The following is a 17,947-nucleotide window of genomic DNA, read 5'->3' on the forward strand; positions in this document are numbered from 1 at the left end:
TTCGATTAGGACCGGAGGTCTATTAGTTAAATATTAATATTCTTTTATTAGATGAAGCATATAAGAATTAAGGATATATTATTTCAGTAAGGAACCTTAATACTTTTCTCACAAATATTTCTCTATCGTCTCGAGTACGAAAGTATAGAGTAAAATTTATTTAAATAAATTCCACTTTAAACACTCGCGAGAACAACGGGCGTCGTCAAACGGGCTTACCGACCGTATGCAGATCTAAACGCTCCCGTGCGATCGATAACATCGCACCAGTTCTGTATTCTTCCATTTCCTCTACCTCTCTTTCAAGGACCAATACAAATTCGTATACGACACGCTGGAGGAGTTCATTATCTGCGGCAATTCGTGGTTTCCGGTAAAGGAGCTGTCGCAGCGATTAAAGGAGAAAAGCCTGAAGGATCCGCTTACCAAGATGAACTCGTACCAGCGGGAGTATGCCCAGATCTGCAAGCAGACGCCCCGCTTCACCATCGGTGACTGTGCCGGTGGCCATCGGGGTGACAATCGGGAAAAGAACCGCGACGTCCTTTGCGTACCACGTAAGTACTGGTCCATCCGTACTACAACGGGTACATTCCCGGTTGTGCCATGGAACAACGGAACACGACTGAACCAAAGCAGAAGGAGAAAGAAAAAAAAGCTTAATTCAATTATCAACAATGACACAAACCTCGTAACAAGCAGCGTGATGCTAATGATTTTCCTTTCCATGCTTTCTCCCTTTTTGTTCTTTCGCTTGGTACCGTTGGTTTGCTGCTGTTGGTGTTTTTCCCGGATGTCTTGGGGTGTGCTGTGACGTTCTACAATGTGAACCATCTTTGCGGGCGGCTTTACTGGAATGGAAAATAAAATTACAAAACAAAAAAAATCCACCAACCAAACAGCTGACAACTTCCGTCCTTACCTTAGCTCGTTTCAGGGAAATTCATTTACCGACTACATTAACGCCGTGTTCGTTGACGTAAGTACACATTACCACCCATCGTACCGAACGCGAAGGGAGGCGAAGAAATCCCATGTCTTCTCTTACCACCTTTCGACACGTTCAATTTTTGCCTGTTTTTTTGGCCCCGGTTGCCTAAATATATTACATACATTTATGCATCTTTCCACAACCCAGGGTTACACGAAACCGCGCGAGTACATCGTCACGGAATGGCCGCTCCAGAAGACGTGCGGTGAATTCTGGTCCCTCGTTTACGATCACGAATGTGCTGCCGTCGTCGTACTTTGCCAGCCACCTCACAACTCGGTAAGAAAAGCTTCTTTTCCTTAAAGAAGATGGTGCTAAAGACACACACACAAAACATACACTGTTCCTTCACGTGTTTTTTTTTGTTTTGCAGCAACAATATCCCGCCTTTTGGCCCGAGGGTCGTCACTCGAAAAAGTACGGACCGGTGTTTACCATCGATCACATCTCGCACCAGCACTATTCCAACATCAAGTCGTGGATCTTCCGGATCAACAAGAAGGTCATCTCGCTGACGGAACTGATGGCGGGCGTAAAGGCACCACCGAGAACGGTGCAACTCTTCCAGCTTACCTGTTGGCCGATGGGTCATAAGGTACGATTTACCCATCTATTACGCGATACGATACGATAATAATCTCCTACTGCCGGACACTATTCCGGTGTGTTTCCACTGTTACAGGTACCGACGTCGACGAACTCGCTGGTCGAGCTGATGAATATGGTCGAACGTTGGAGGCAAAAAACGGACTATGGTCCCGTCTGTGTGGTGTCACCGTAAGTAACAGCAGCTTTTGTCGCTTCTACTTCAATTTGAACTCCATTGCCAGTACAGTCGATTGTAACATTGGGTACGATTTTTTTTTTTTTTGTAATCGAAAGTCTGTCTGCTTTGAAAAAAAATGGATTTTAATTAAAACCTTTGGTTTTTTAAACCCATTCCGCACCAACAATAGCACGAACAAAACTATCGGTTTTTTGTGACCATAGTTTTTGAGCTGCGTATTCCCTGTACAAAGTTCTTTCAGTTTATGTGTACCGAACACAACTCGATGAGTCGAAATGCAGCGAAGGGCAAGTACCGAATTAATTGAAATCGATTGTGTTCGTTGCTGGAATTTGTTGTCCAAAAGCGCTTTTTTGCTCAATAGGGAAACGTTAACCAGAGGCGATTCAACAGCTATAAAAATATATAGATTCTATTTTTAAGTATTGTTTAAAATCCAATTAATTATGTGATAGGACATTTTTATGATTGCAGATAGCATAATGGATTTGTGGTTTTGAGAAAATTATGCCACTGTTTGATAGCGATGACCACACTCTACTTTACTCAACCTCATGCCCTTTCCTTTGCAGTGACGGTCGCAGCCGGGCCGGTGTGTACTGTGCTGCTAATGCCTGTATCGAGCAGGTCATCCAGCATGGAGAAGTGGACGTTTTTCAGGCTGTGAAAACTGTGCGAAGGCATCGACCACAGCTCGTAGATAACATGGTATGTTAGTTCTTATCTAATAACCATTGCTTCATATTATAATGGTTCTCTTCACTTACATCCTTTACAGACTGAATACAAGTACTGCTATGATCTAGTGCTACACTACGTGTTGCACTACTTGAATAAAGACTTGAAAGAAAAGAAGTGAGAAAGCGACTTACACGATGATCTGTGGTGAGTTGCATGCTGTGCACTAGGTACACTACCCACCCGTTGGTACAATGTCTAATAACCGCTATTCCGTCCACTTTCAGGTTTATTGAATTTGGACGAGGGAAAAGCATCCCGCTTACGCCCGAGTACTCAAATTCCGAACTCTCCAAAGAACTATCGAACGCAGGTCGTGTAATCGTGGAAAAGAACATCAGAAAGCTACAGAAGGGAGAGTCCTACGATCACTGTCAATCGTTTGACGATAAAAAGTTTGTAATCGACAAGAACGGACGCATTTGTGAGCGCAAGAAGAAGGGCCGTCTGTACAGTTTGGGTGGTAATGATCCACCGAAACGGTGCAGCCGGGGACGGCTCGACCGTCTCAAGACGGTCGGGACGTTCGACATCACGAACGAGATCTCACGCCTCAGCCAGAAGACAATGAACCTAAACGAACGCATCATCAGCACGCAACTGTTCGCACAAACGATCGATGAGACGGCCACCACGACCACCTCGGTGGGTAGTAGCGTCGGTTTGAGCGTTGGTTTTGTACCATTCGTAGCGGCAGCTACGGCCGGTTTGGCCGGTCCGAGCGAGACAGCCGTAATGTTACCAACCGACAACGCCTCCGGTCCATCAACGTCTTCCAGTCTCGCGAAACAAAGCGCGGAAACGATCCACCTATCATCACCACACCATTTACATCCGCTTCATGCGGGAAGCAGTGGAAGTAGTAGCAGTGTAGTCACATCGGGGACACTCGTACAGCAGCCACAACATTCAACACCACCATCAACCAGCAAAGCAACTGGAAAAAGTCGAAGCTTGAGTACGGGTTCGTACATCACTAGTGCACACTCGAGCGCAGAACGGCTTACCAAATCTAACAGCCACACGGAGGTGCATATAAATAGCAGCGCAGCTGGAGCTTCAACTTCGAAAGATAACGGAGGATGCATAATGCCACAGAATAAATCCTTAGAGGAAGGTCGTTCGATGATACCTTCGGCGAAAAGCTCACCACCTGTCCGAAAGCCTATTCTGCGCAAATCGAAGAAGATCGTTCGTACCGATTCGGAGTTCCTGAAGGGTAATATCTACGAGAAGGAGTCAAGCGTGTCTAGCTCACAGTACACACCGACTAGAGATCGACGGCGGGAACAGTTTGCCGATTATCGCAGCAGTAATCCATCGTCCGAAACGCACAAATCCACTGACGAGAGCTCGAAAAACATATCGACGGATGAGATCGACACCGTGTTCTCGGACACGATGGATCTGGAGCAGATGGAGCAGGACTATCGGATGCATTTGAAGAATAATTTGCAGCGTGAGTATAAGAGCGACAGTGACACGCTGGACGAGGTGGGTAAGAAGCGCACGCCGGACTACAACGCATGGAAGAACCAAAGCTACGAAAATACGTTCGACGTGTACGGGAAGGAAATAGTAAGTGAACAAACGGCAAACGGTAGAAACCATGCTGGAAACGATCGTGCTACAGTGCAAGCATCTCCTAAAGGCGATGAACATCCCGAACGCCCATCTACCTCGGCCGCGCCTAAACCGGATCGACCAACAGAACTCGAACTTGGATCCACCTCTGATGGTGGTGGTAAATCATCCACATCCTCCACGAACGATGGTCCATTTGGGCATCTGTTCGAGAAGAATTTGGGACGCTTTAAGCGCATGAACAAGTTGCTCAAATGCAAGCGCTTTAGCACGTCGGCTTTGTACGAAAAGAAATCATCGGCGAGTGGAAGTGCGACCGCATCCGATGGCAAACCATCGTTCACTTCACCCACCAAAAGTATCCCAAATGCGGCACGATCACCGGTCAAATCTATCCACTCCCAGTCGAAAGCATCGATCAGTTCATCGAAATCGTCCCTTTTCGGAAGTAAAAAATCGGGCACTGGGTTTACGTTTAAGGGCAAGCGGTTCCTGTTCACTGGCAAGACATCACCCAACAAGTCTAAGTCGAACAACGAGATCAGCTACTATCGTACCAAATCGACCAAAAGCTCTAAGAAAGGTTCGGTGAAGAACAACAGTACGGCGTGCTTGAATCTCGAAACCACCTGTACATCTCCACTGTCTGAAGCTTTTTACAATACGACAGGAAGTGTGCGGTTGAGCGCGATGGAGTTGTACGAGAAGTTTTGCTCGCAGGACTTTAGTGGACTCTACAAACACGAAACTGTACGTGCGGACACGGACAGCCATGGTAGTGGGACGGACTCGAGCCATTACGAGTCGCATCGACATTTGGGAGCGATAAGAAAATACCGGAGGCGTAACTTTAAGCTATTGCGCCAAAAAAGTGAACCCAAGTTCTCGTTTCGCACCGATACACTGTACGAGGACAGCTACGATGGTGTGTGCTATCATGATGAGAAAGACGAAGAGGAAGAGTACGGCACCGAGGATTACAATCAGTTCCTGTACGACGAGCAGTACTATGAGGAGGACATTGAGCATTACAGTATCGAAAACATTTATTACCAAAGAAATGGACTGATAGCGCTACCCGACGGAAGTTATGTACAGCGGTATCCTTATCGTATGGAAGATGAAGAAGGTGATCAGGACGAAGAAGATGAGGAGGAGGAGGAAGAAGAAGAGGAGGAAGGTGATGAAGAAGAGGAATTGGGCGAAGAGGAAGAGGATTATCAGGGTGAGGAGGAGGAAGAAGAGGAAGAGGAGGTGGATGAGAATGAGTTCGACGAGGAGGATGAAGATGAGTTGGCCATGGAGGAGGAAGAGGAAGAGCGAAGACGTCTTCAACGGCTACAACTACCCCCACCGATCGAGCTCGTCGCATCGATGGATTCCGACTGTGACGAGATCTATCTGATGCCACAGAACGAGTCCGATAGCAAGAAGTTGATCATACAGGATTTTCTGTTTCATCGCAGCAACGACTTCGATGCGAATGTGAGCGGAGACGATTACGACATTGCCGAGGTGGACGAGGAAGCGGAAGAAGTGAGAGATTTGGTCCAAGCAGAAACGGAGGCAAAACAATCGCGAATGGATTCGTGTGCCGCAGAGCAGTCGGATGATGATTTTGAGCAAGACTTTCGGATGGAGCGATATGCCGCGACCGACAAAGAAACGCTTACGATCTACAAGATCTGCTCGAAGGAAAGCATACTGGAGTCGATGCGGGGCGAAACCCCGGAACGTGCTTCGGATAATCTACCGCACAGTGCCTCGATGGAGCAGTACTTTCTTAAGTCGGATTGCGTGACGACGCTCGAAAGGACGGCCTCGCTCGATCTGCTGAGCAATTCCAGTGGTACGCTTAACAAATCTACCCTGACGGACTATGCATTCGATACGGTGCGCAATATGAATCTGGACAGCTGCAGTACCTCCCGATTGAGCCTGTCGCTAAAGAGCGAAATCTTCGAGGACACCACTAATGGTGGTGGTTCCGGTGGAGGTCCTTCGCTCGCAGCGGAATCGATCACAGCTGGTACGCTACAGGATACGGCCGCATGTAGCGTAGAATCTGTAGAAGCAGGTTCGGAAGTTCCTCGTATTAAAAGTTGGAACATCGAAGATTTTACCCTCACACCTGAGGAATCTTTCTCCGACGAGCAATTGCCACTGGATGGGCCGTGCGATAGTGATGCGGCAAAGATTGCAGAACTGCTACAGGAGCGATGTGCAGATAGTACCGTACAGGAACCGCACGAACTCGATCACCACAATGGTACGGCCGAGTACACGATCGTCGATCTAGACGAAGAGCCGTACATGTTGGATCCGACAATTTCGGAATTCACATCGGAGATCACGAAAGAGTTTGATTTGCTATTTTCCCGCGCAGAGACGGAATCCTTGCAAGCGGCAGCCTCAACTAGCACGGTGGAGTCCATACCCCAGCAGGGACCTCCTGCGCCCGAGGGTCCTTCGCAACTCGGTGATGTTCTGAAGTTGCTCAGTGATCTTCCGACAAGGTACTCCATGCAGATGCTCGAACACATCAATCTCGACTCGGACGGCATACGTATTCCGGTGCGCGAGGAAGAGAACGGTACAGAACCACAACCACCACCATCACCCACGATCACGTCCGTTCCGAAACCATCAGCATCACCGAATCCTTCCGTCCCCAACACTCAACCGCCAGAAAGTGCCAAACCGCGAACACTCGAGCCGAGCGGAAGCGGACGATCGTTCACGAAAATGAAGCTAAGGTCAACGCATTCGACCGGAGCGACGAAAACGGCTGCCACCACACCGACGGCACCGGATATCACAATCGTTACTACCGGCGTGTCAGTACAGGATGTCGCACCGGTCCCAAAGGCTGGCAGTAGCGATCGGCTGAAGAAGGCGCGCAGCCAATCGTTAGGTAACTTACGGAATAAAACCAAATGTTTTCCATTATAGAATTTAAGTAACACTGTAACAATAATCCTAACACTATGGGTGCTGCCAGTAGTAGTGTAAGGCAGCACAGCGAGGTTACGCCAAGGTTCACACTGCACGCACGGAAGCAAGTGGGTAGTGGTCGCGGGTACTTTCATCCCGCTCCACACCCGTTTCCGTTGCGTTTGCATGCGTTTTATCCAGTTTGTAGGTTGTTGTGTGGAGATGTTGGTTAGACGTACGGGGACACAACTGTCTAGCAGTTCCCTGTAAATGATATTTTTTATACGATCCCTATCCACTTCTCCTGTTCCCAACTCGACGTTCGTAGTGTACCAGCCCTTTTCCCTTCTGCGGTGGCTATGTAGTGTCACCGTCCACGGTAACACGGTCGTATTTATACACCAGATCTAATAAGATTATTCTAGAGTAACAAATTGTCTAGCCAAAGAACAAAAACTACGGTACGCCGGATTAATGCCGATTTAATAAGGAAGAACAATGGGTAGAGAGGTCGATCCTCAGTGTTTAGCATTACGTCTTACTTTCCCATTCACAATTGGTCTACTGTAGTTGGTGTACTTGTGCTCCTCCGCTATGTTTGAGTTGGCCATTGTTTTTTTTTTCTTCTATGGGCCAGCATTTTGGAATTGTTTATGGAAAAGCAGGATTGAGCAAGATATTCTCTTATTTGTTTTGTTTTTTTTTATAAATTTGGATCGACAAGAAAAAAAAAGGAAGTGGGAGAGGATAAATGAATGAAAGTATAGTAAGTTGAAATAGTAAATAAACGTACGGGATTAGAGAATGGGAATCGCTAGCTCCGGGCTAAGTTGATGCAAAGTTTTCTATTCCGATGGGACCACGATAAAGGAGGATATTTTGTTTTGCTACACGCGAGAGAGTGAATATCGTTCATATTTCCACTGTAACGATGTAAAACCAAACCAAAAACAAAGAAAACAAACCACTAACCGGTTATACTTAATCATACTACATCTACTGTTAACGCTATTCGTGTAAGAATTCGATATCGTTTTGTAAACACACATTTGCCTTTGTTATTGATATATACACTAGCGAAGAAGTTCGATATTCCTTTCGATCTCTGGAGCATCTCTTGCCGAAAAGGGAGTCAGCAAACAGTGGATTGAATACTATCTTCCTATGGTATTTGCGTGCGTGTATGTGTGTGTGTGCGACCTGGTTACATGTTATGTAAGTGATCGTAAGCGTTATGTAAGTGATTTGTGTATCGTTGTCATAGATATAACCCTAAGCTAATAGACTCAGTGTATAGAGATCGAAAAAAAGGAAGAAAAAAAAACAAAAAACCAAAACAACATAAAAACATCTCAACACAAGTCGTAATTAAATCAAACCAAATGTAGATTATATTAAAAGAAAAGATAAAACGAAACAAAAACATAAAAAAAAAACAAACAAACAAACAAACAAAACCTTGTAAATCGCAAACCGAGCAAAAAGATGAAACGTTCTAAAACTTCAATAGGCTTACTTTCTAGAAACTACAATCGGCAAACACGGTGTAGAAATAGACACTTGGACGCCATTGTAAGCTGATGGGAAATTGATAAGCAAAATATTAAGTCAGATAAAGTAAGTTTTGTACAGGCAAAAGAACATATTTAAACAAAACCACATGTCCACTACTGTTGATGTTTATTCATCCTTAACTTCTTTCCTTCTAACGGTGTCGTAGTGGGAAGGATTGTTGGTTTTGTGTATGGTTGTTAAAATTAAAGTATAAAAAAGTTAACACTGTTCTCCATGGGAGAAGTACATTTGGTTTCGCCATATTGATTTTCTCTAATTCTTGGGTCTTTTTCCTTACTCTTCAAATCATTGTTGTTTAGAATAATATTTTGTACTTCTACATCGCTGAATAGAGCGACAAGCCTTTCCCGCTTTGTACGATGATAAATTCACTGTAAAAATCAAACATCTATCTGTAAGCTAGGGTGTATTGATAAAAACTGAACCGTGATACAGTTTAAATGTCGGCTGGAATGCATGTGAAACCTCACGAGATACAAGATGGAATATGCACTAGCAGCCGGATAGATGTTGTTGTTAGGATAGTAATTTTTATGACGCCCAGTAATCGTAAAAAAAGCCCCATTTTGCATCAAGATGCTAGTGAGTGTGCGTGTGGAAGTTTGATGTATTTGTACATGTGTTACAACTGTTTGTTAGTGAGCAAATAGTTTATGTTCCCGCGGTGCGTGATGGAACGATCAATCCAACCCTTATATCGTAAGGGGATCTATTCCTGTGTACTGTACAGAATGTCTAGCCGGGAGAGGCTCATTTGTTTATAGACATGTTTTAGGGAAAAAGGGAAAATCCGCATACTAGCACGCACACTTACGCATAGAAATCTGTACTACTATAGGCAAAAACCGTTGGGTAAAAGGGAAAATGAAAGTTAACTGAACCAAAACAAAAGTAAGACAGCGGACACACAAAGTACTAGTACATATAAAGTAGTAGTACTGAAACATTTGCCAATCGAACCCGCCAAGCGAGCATCGTTGGTTTTGATAGTCTTTGCATTGTATTTGCTGTTGGCTGTTTTGTTATTTTATTTACTATAGCTAGGCGTCAGCGTCAACGGATGCAGTCGTTTTGGAAAGCTTTTCCTCTTAAAAGAAAATCGTTGTTTGTTTGTTTGCCTCACGTGGAAACCTTTGATAGCTTTTTAAAACAGTTAAACTCACTCATCACGTGGAACCGTTTTTGCGCCAGTATTCCAAGTACTATACACTCTTTCGAAACGATCTTACAAATCACGTGCAGGAGAAGGATATGAAAATGGCCCGTCTGCAAATGGCTGCGTGTTTTTTTTTTCTTTTTTAGGGAAACAACTCTTTGCACTTAAAACAATCGAATGGCCTTAAATGGATGGGAGCGTAACGTGGGAGAGCGATTTATTCACGGTGATCAGGGATTAGGAAGTTGGTAACGTGTCTGCCAAGCGGACATCTCGATCGTGTAGGATTTGTGTTTGTTTTCGTGGAGCGTTCGGTTAGGATAGATTTTAAGGGCATGTGAAGTCGTCTCGTCTAACGCCACCCAAGGAGGAGCGAGGAATTGATTCTGAGTTAGGCAGGCTCCAAGCTCTACTACCCTTTGTGTCGCTATACTTGCTAAGCTCAGCGTGCGCATTATGTGTTCAACAGCTACAAAGCCGACTGTCGTTCATGTCGTTTAGTAGCACTATTTGCGTATACGTGCGGTTTGTTTTCGTTGTTAACTGGGAAAGATTTTAACATGAACATTCACGATCGATGATCGCGAATGAAGATAAACAAACGCGTTATGATAAAGTAAAGCTAAGTAAACTAATAACTAAGGAAAGTTATAAATAAAATGAACGTTTAAACTAAACAACTATGCAGGAATCTAAGCGTGTAACGTATGGCTGACTCCTCTCACACCCGGATAGAGGCCGTGGGTGGAATGGAATTTAAAAGAAACCTAGTATAAAAGTACCATAACCAAAAAAAAAAAATTAAAGAAAAACCAAACACTAGATAATTGTTAAGTGTAAACGTGATAACACTCAAACACACGACAGACGCGAAGCATTATTTGTTGTATTTAGTAGACACATATTACCATGACCATGGCACATTCGCTGTTGTGCTCATGCATCGATGCACCGTTTAACGGGGTGGGGTGCAACAAATAGGACTTCTGCCATCAATAATTCAAATTAACGGAATGAAATTAGTATAGCCAAATCTATAAAAAAAAACCCCGCACGATCAGTTGAGGTTGAATACAGTTTTTTTGTTGGGTACTCATTTTGTTTACATTTGTACAGGCAATCGAAGCCAAAGAGTCACTACAAACTCATCCTAAAGCGTATCGGGAAAGGGTTTAATAAAATGGGTAACTATAGCGAATATAGTATGTGTAGATGTCGTTGTTGAACGTAGCTAAGTTAAACGTGACAAAAAAAAGAGAAGATAATATTGTCCTAACAACTGTTGAAGTGTAATGAAAGCCAAACCGCAACCAAACAATACAATCCATAACTCATTCGGGCGCCTGATCTTTAGCGATCGTGATCGTGGCTAAACCAGGAAGTAGCAGTTCGTTCGAATAAATTGAGGGAATATTGAGAGGAATACTTCCTCCAGCGGCTAGTTGCAGCATATAACATGGAACGGATTGTGCATGCAAACACAGGGAACTTTAGCTCGGTCTGGAGCATGAATCCAGAATCGTAATGGAGCTTGAAAGAAGAAAATCAATTCACTAGCACAATTTACTAGACAGGGCGAATATATTTGTTAATAGTAAGAATGTACAATATCACCTTTTTCGTTAGTAAAATAATTTACATGTTGTTATGTTACTTTTTCACTTTTACAAACATTACTCAAGATGATTACAGAGTATAGTGCGCATATATGAAAGCAATAGAGAATGTACACTATCTTCTACACATTATATACACCGACACATCCACAATCACGAACACCACACATTCTTAAAACGTCGAAAGAAGTTAATGGGCGAGAAAAATCTTCGTAAAATATCAGCGGTATAAGTTTGATACTGAAAATTGTATGTTGTACGTCTATTTCGTTGCGTTACATCTTTGTATAACCCAGAGTATGAAATTATTTTTATATTTGTGGAAACCAAATACATCCAGCATCAGAATAAAACATCGTTGGAATATAAAACGGTTGTTTAGTTTTGAACTAATTTAAAATAAAACATTGTTTGAGAAAAAGTAAATATTGTACAACAAAAGACAACACTATCGTTTTGCAATTTCCACGCTTGAAACGAAAAGCCTACAAAAACTGTCAATTTAAATATGTTGAAATATTTCATTATGTGCTCCGAAAACACACCACTCTACAAATCGCAGCTATTTTGTAAAAAAATTAACACAATTATTCTACGTAGATTAGTTGTGAACTTTACACTACCTACTATAGCAGAAGATGAAAATTAATGAAAATCTGTGTTTTCTCAAATTTCCACGATTCTCGAACCCCGGATTCGATTTGAAATTTAAAGAAGCGAAACATTTCATTCAGCCATAGTGGTGAATGTGGTGAACAAAATTTATCGTTCTGCTTTTTTGTTTAATTCCTGATTTTGGGTTATAACTTAGCTTTACATCAATATAATCAAATCATTATTCAGTACCTCACTTGCATCTTTGTTAAAAATATCAAAAAAGAAGAGCACCATTTGCAAGAACCAAAATAACTGTGACATTGATGAAACGGATGGTTCACCACCCCTGACGTGTCTGACAATTTGGACCGCCATTTGTGCGTGTTTCATTATGCAGTGTGACTACGAGAGTCAGTTAGAAACCTCACTTCAAGGCGGAAACAGTGGCGCAACTGTTCCTATCTCTCTTGAAAGCGCACACGAACGAGCGAGACCGCGCGATATGAATCACCTCACTGCCCGTTCCGACCGCACTCTTTGCGCGTGCCGAACACCGACAATCGGCCCAACGACGACTAGGCTCAAGAGCGCTTCCGTGAAAATTCTGCACACGCCGTCTATTGCGAGCCCGCTAGAAACGTTTGCGATCAATGCGAGTGGAGCAGTCGTAGCAGTCGAGTCAGTTGGTGTGGTTTCGTGGGAAAGCAGTTCAGTTTTCTAACAGTGTGGTTTTCCCAATCCTGGAGGAAGAGAAGTAATAGCAGTGCAAGTCCCGGTTTTGAGCGAGAGGAGCGAAGGTATGAATGAGGAGTGGGACGTGGTATTAATTCTGGGTGCGAGACCTCCGTGAACGAACGAAAAAAAGAAATATTACCAAAAGCTTACCGATTCCTGGCAACATCGTCGAGATATATGAGAGGGCGGCTTGCTGTGTGAACGATGGAAAATCGATCATCGGAGCCATTGCAACTATACACACACTATAGCGGATGCAGACACAAGACAGGCCCACGCGTGAAAAAACGGTTTTGAAGTCCATGGTCCATGGCGGAAAGTAAACCCTTGATAGCAATGCAGCGCCGCGATTAAAACTCAGTTCGATTGGCATGGCGCTCACACCGCGCGTACATCCGGAAGTCGTTTTTCGATGGCACATTTCTTGCAGCGGTATGCATTTGCACTGCGCCCTCTATCTTCGGTGACCGGGGTGGGTTGGCGCAATGGCGACCGGGATGCTAAACAGCCCCAGCATAAGAGAAAATGGCCACATCGCTATTACGCATTGCTCGGTCGAGAAGGAGATTTGTTCAATTGACGATGGATGGACTAGCAAGAGAATAAGAGGAAGAAGAGTGTGAGGTTAAGTGTAAGGAGAAGAGAAGGAAGGGTGGAGTAAGATTGGGAAGGGCGCGAGGAGAAGGCAGAGTGAGGGAGAGAGGGAGAGCGAAAGAGAAGGTGACATTGTTCTAATCGCAGTTTGCGGAGGAAAAAGCAACTGTAATGGAGAGTTCCGTTGTGTATGTTTGTGTGTGTGTGAAGGTCATGGGTTTCTTCGTTGCAAAACCTTCGCTGTAGCAACAGCAATAGCGAAGTTATAGCGCCAGCAGCTTTCGATTCGAACAACGCCAGCTTGGAGATTGAGGAATTCGTCCGCAGCATGTGGAAAACGAGGCAATCTGATGCGGTTTCAATTGGCGTACCCAGAGACACACACACACACACCACGGGAGCATTGCTGTGCCGCGACGGAATGTGCCACCATGCATGGTGCCAAAAAATGCATAATTTAGTCCACCCCGGAGGATCCATGCGGCCAGGAAGATGTAAAAAAAATCGCTTAATTCGTATTCGGGTTTACGCTGAGTTATGGATAGTAGAGAAGGATCTTGTGTGAAAAAGAGGGAGAAGGTAATACAAGATGTGGGAGAGAAAGACAATAAGAGAAAGAGAGAGAGATTAAAGGGCTACAGACGACATCTTGGAGTTTTCATCGATACCAATTTTTACATCCTCGCGCTTGCAGGGCGAGAAACGACACATCACAATGCGATGATGGACTCGGTATAAATCGTCGCATTTATTTGTTCCCAATGATCTTAACGTAACGTTGCAAAGCAAAAAAAAAGAATACCGTTGCGCACACTAAAAGCAGAAAACAGGCCGGCTGCCGTCTAGGCACTCTCCCGTGTTCGGCTTTGTACACGAGCCCACGTCTGTGTTTGTGTGTGTGTGCGTGTGTATGTGTGTATCGTAAGTCCCTCAATATTCCGTCCAACATCATGGCTTTCCCGGTTCCTGTTTCCTGATCTTATACGTCGGGCACGTTCGGCTCATCGTGACCAGAAAAAAATGCCATCGCGCGCGCCATCAGCGAGCATATCATCCTCAAAAGCAAACAAAAAAAATGGTGTACCTAATTTTTATTCCGCAGAGTGCGAAAAGAGTAAAGGGAAGTTGAGAGCCAGCCGATTCGCCAAAGAATAGTGTTGGTTTATCGCCGTAACGAAGCAGAAGGGAGAGAAATAGCGAGAAGCCCCGCGCACAGCCTACTGAATTTCTTTAGCAAAAAAAAACCCACAGAGCAGAAAAGATGATGTCGACTAACACTTGCTTCAAGTGCGACCGTCCCGGTCATTATGCCCGCGACTGCCAGAACGTTGGAGGCGGCGGTGGCCGTGGAGTCGGTGGACCGCGTGACCGTCGGGACTTTGGAAGGCGGGAGAAGTGCTACAAGTGTAACCAGATGGGACACTTTGCTCGCGACTGTAAGGAGGACCTGGACCGGTGCTACCGGTGCAACGGTGAGTAAAAACATTCCATTAACTTTTCGATAGTATTTTGTTGATTGTAAGTCTCTGAGTGCGTAGATTAAATGTGTTTTTAAATTTTCAGTGAAATGTACATTTTGTTGGTTATGTTGCACTCAACAACGTTGGTCTGACGTTGGCAAGAAACCGGTAACAAAAACCACCATGTTGTGTGCCGTGCACGCTGCGTGCGTGGCGACTGTTCAATTTCGTGTATTGGTGTGTTATGTAGTCACACCGTGCGCATCCATTACGGTGCAATGCACAATCTTCCATGTGGTTTCGGGCTGATCTTCCCGTTTATCTGCACCCGAGCAGGATTTGAGTTCGCACCTCGTTGTGAATCGTAAAGAAAAATCCCATTTCCATTAGTTGATTTCCGACTGCGATGTTGAGAAAAGCGACAGCGAGCATATGCACACGCACACGCACCCGATGCCGGTAACCGGCTGCGCTATAGAAAATGCGAAACATACACGCAGCCGGCGATTGCGTTTGCCGGTGCGGTGTGTGCGTGTGCGTATCAAAATCCTACCGCCAGATCGCGCTGCCATTGGCGACACGCACACAGCCTGCTGCGGATGAAACAGGCAAATGGTTGTGTTATGTTCTTGTTGGAGAACGTGTGTTTGTGGCCACAATGGCGGCAGCTGCGATCATCACTTTTGTGCCAAAACCTCGCACATGTCTGTGGAAGAAAACGTGTGTGCGCGCCGCTATGAAAAAAATGTGTGTTTTTTGTAGCAAAAATTATATTGCGTCGTTTGCATTTTCTTCTTCGGCGATTCTGGACGTTGAGGTTTTTTTACGCAAGTGGGCATTATCACCACTGTTTGTTCCTGTGTCCGTTTGCAAGACAGAATAAGAGTACTTGTAAATTGCGTATTCTTTTTATTAATATGTTTCGAACTTGGTGACGATGCTTTAGTTCAAATTTCTACTTTCATTTTTTCAAGGTCCACCTAATTACGCCGGCACTTTTTATCCGTTCTCATCGACTGGCTGGCAACGTGTAACAACGTGAGCGTCTCACGAGCAGGGGTTGGCAAACTACCATTTATCGTCGGTTTTTTAGGTTGTCTTTTACACGGGGGTTTTCATTGCTTTCGAGCAGAAAATTACAGCCGCTGTAGATACGTTCTTCGTTCGCTTCCGTCATGTTTTGCGCACTGGGCTGCGAAGTGGAATGATCAGTGGTGTTGATTATGCATACATACGCAAATGGACGTATTTGAATCGCGTGTGTTGTATCCTGTATGGCGAATGGAATGGAATGGAAAGAGGAAGATCCAGTTTTAATTTTCCTCTAGCAACTTTTCCCCATACTACGAACGACCAACCACAGGGTGGTTATACTTGTGTGAGATGAAACCTGAAATTAATCGATGCAATTTAATCAATCATCCCACCGGCGCTGCTTCTCTGTGGTACACTTTCTGCTTCTAATGTTTTCTTTTATCGATTAACATGCATGTTCGTTTTGGTTGGAGTACAACTTTCTCAAACGCAGCAGGACGGCAAGGCGGAGAAAAGTCCGTGGGCACAATTTTGCTGCACACAACACACCTCGCGAGGAGGGTGGATTGCCGAACGATAGTGGGCGGTAATGACAATGATGATGATGATGACGATGACGATGACGAGAGCGAGATGTTGTGTGTGATGGTGGTACATGCGCGCCACGCAAGAAGCTACATCAGCAGCAACATAACACGAACGCGCGCGGTCCGCAGTCTCTCACTGCGTTTGTGTGGGAATTTTCTTTTTGCCTCTTACGCGACGAAGGAAAATTGGAGCTTTCCTGTACCTGTGGAACTCCGCCGTCTCTTTGCATCATGCCGGAAAACTTATACTACTGCTTAGAAGCATAATCAGTTGATTCTTCCACGGTGGAAAGCTGCCGTTTTTTGCTGTTGTTGACGATGTTGTTGGCAAACTCCTAATGGTGGTGCGGCGGTTATCAGTGTATAGCACAAAACTAACATTTCACGGGTTGTTTCAACAATCAGCAGTATAATATAATGGTTGGGTTTTGTGATAAGAAATAAGCATGCCCAGATAGGCCACAAATTGATTATTTTTGCACACGTAAATCGAGCCTACTTCGTACATTGATAAGAGATTGTAAAAGGTTCGATTTGAGCGAATGGTGGTGGTGTGGTGAACCCCCGCAAAGTAACAGTAGAAAGGAACATTGAACCGCCTGCTTTTCGTGTATGCTGTAATGTTACTAATGATCGTTTGTATTTTGTCGTTCACTATTTACAGGTAGCGGTCATATTGCGCGTGACTGCAGTCTGTCCCCAGATGACTCATGCTGCTACAACTGCAACCAGAGCGGCCATCTGGCCCGCAATTGCCCGGAGAAGAGTGACCGCGACATGAACGTGTCGTGCTACAATTGCAACAAGAGTGGCCACATCTCGCGTAACTGCCCGTCGGGTGACAAGTCGTGCTATAGCTGTGGCAAGATCGGCCACTTGAGTCGCGACTGCACAGAGAACAAGGGTCGGGATTAGAAGTCGGGTTACTCGTCGTGGTGTGGCAGTAACAACAACACTGCGGCGTATTTCCGCTTGCCACATCAGTCCTCCTCCTCCTCTACGACGGCAGCAGTAGCTGCAAATGCATCGTCATCTCCGCATCAGCAACAACAGCAGCAGCAGCAACAGCATCATCATCATCATCACCAACAGCAGCCGCCGCACATGCAACAACAACAGCAACAGTCGCAGATGAACCACCATCAACAGCAGCAACCGCAGCAGGTTCCAGCAGCGCCCCCACCACACCACCATCATCATCATCATCATTCGCATCATCCAGCGGCGGCCTCGGCTGGGACACTGCACGGAATGCCACACGGACCGCCCCATCTGCATAACATGGCCGCACATCAACAGAACCACCATCATCCGCAACAGCAGCCGCCACCGCCGCAACAGGGTGGTCCCCACCAGCATTATGCACACCCGCATACCCAGCAGCAACAGCAGCAGCTAACCTTCGCCGAGACGACCAAGTCGACCATTCTGAAGACGGCGACAGGAGCAGGTGGTGGTACTGGGGCAGCGGCCGGGGCCGGTTACGTTCTGCAGGAGAGCTATTACAACTCGGCTACGGCGGCTTCATCAGCGGCGGCATTGATCGGTCACTCACCGT

General features: G+C 45.2%; 3 protein-coding genes across 3 annotated transcripts in view; all 3 read left to right on the top strand.

The window, feature by feature from the left end:
• LOC125765658 (receptor-type tyrosine-protein phosphatase mu) overlaps positions 1 to 2,882 on the top strand; it is a 92,933-nt gene extending 90,051 nt beyond the window's left edge. Inside the window, 8 exon segments of the mRNA XM_049431023.1 lie at positions 308 to 557; positions 903 to 979; positions 1,139 to 1,270; positions 1,365 to 1,586; positions 1,674 to 1,768; positions 2,351 to 2,486; positions 2,557 to 2,663; positions 2,744 to 2,882. Of these exon segments, the coding sequence (XP_049286980.1) occupies positions 308 to 557; positions 903 to 979; positions 1,139 to 1,270; positions 1,365 to 1,586; positions 1,674 to 1,768; positions 2,351 to 2,486; positions 2,557 to 2,637 (993 nt within the window). The 3' untranslated portion in view covers positions 2,638 to 2,663; positions 2,744 to 2,882.
• Positions 2,883 to 3,070: 188 nt separating this feature from the next.
• Positions 3,071 to 11,752, top strand: LOC125765650 (transcriptional regulator ATRX-like). The gene has a single exon (XM_049431007.1). It carries the CDS (start codon positions 3,084 to 3,086, stop codon positions 7,050 to 7,052), a length of 3,969 nt encoding a protein of 1,322 aa, XP_049286964.1. The 5' UTR covers positions 3,071 to 3,083; the 3' UTR covers positions 7,053 to 11,752.
• Positions 11,753 to 12,599: 847 nt separating this feature from the next.
• Positions 12,600 to 17,333, top strand: LOC125765680 (CCHC-type zinc finger nucleic acid binding protein). Its single transcript, XM_049431080.1, has 3 exons — positions 12,600 to 12,775; positions 14,410 to 14,779; positions 17,054 to 17,333. The coding sequence occupies exons 2-3, from the start codon at positions 14,569 to 14,571 to the stop codon at positions 17,302 to 17,304; spliced, it is 462 nt and encodes a 153-aa protein (XP_049287037.1). The 5' UTR covers positions 12,600 to 12,775; positions 14,410 to 14,568; the 3' UTR covers positions 17,305 to 17,333.
• Positions 17,334 to 17,947: the final 614 nt, after the last annotated feature.

This window comes from Anopheles funestus, chromosome 2RL (genome assembly GCF_943734845.2).
Source record: "Anopheles funestus chromosome 2RL, idAnoFuneDA-416_04, whole genome shotgun sequence".
Lineage (NCBI taxonomy): Eukaryota > Metazoa > Arthropoda > Insecta > Diptera > Culicidae > Anopheles > Anopheles funestus.

Excerpts from the sequence above, each read along its gene's own strand:
- LOC125765680 (XM_049431080.1), top strand. The coding sequence starts at position 14,569 with ATGATGTCGACTAACACTTGCTTCAAGTGCGACCGTCCCGGTCATTAT. Across the intron at positions 14,780-17,053 it reads CCGGTGCTACCGGTGCAACG|GTAGCGGTCATATTGCGCGT; the intron begins GTGAGTAAAAAC and ends CACTATTTACAG.
- LOC125765650 (XM_049431007.1), top strand. The coding sequence starts at position 3,084 with ATGAACCTAAACGAACGCATCATCAGCACGCAACTGTTCGCACAAACG.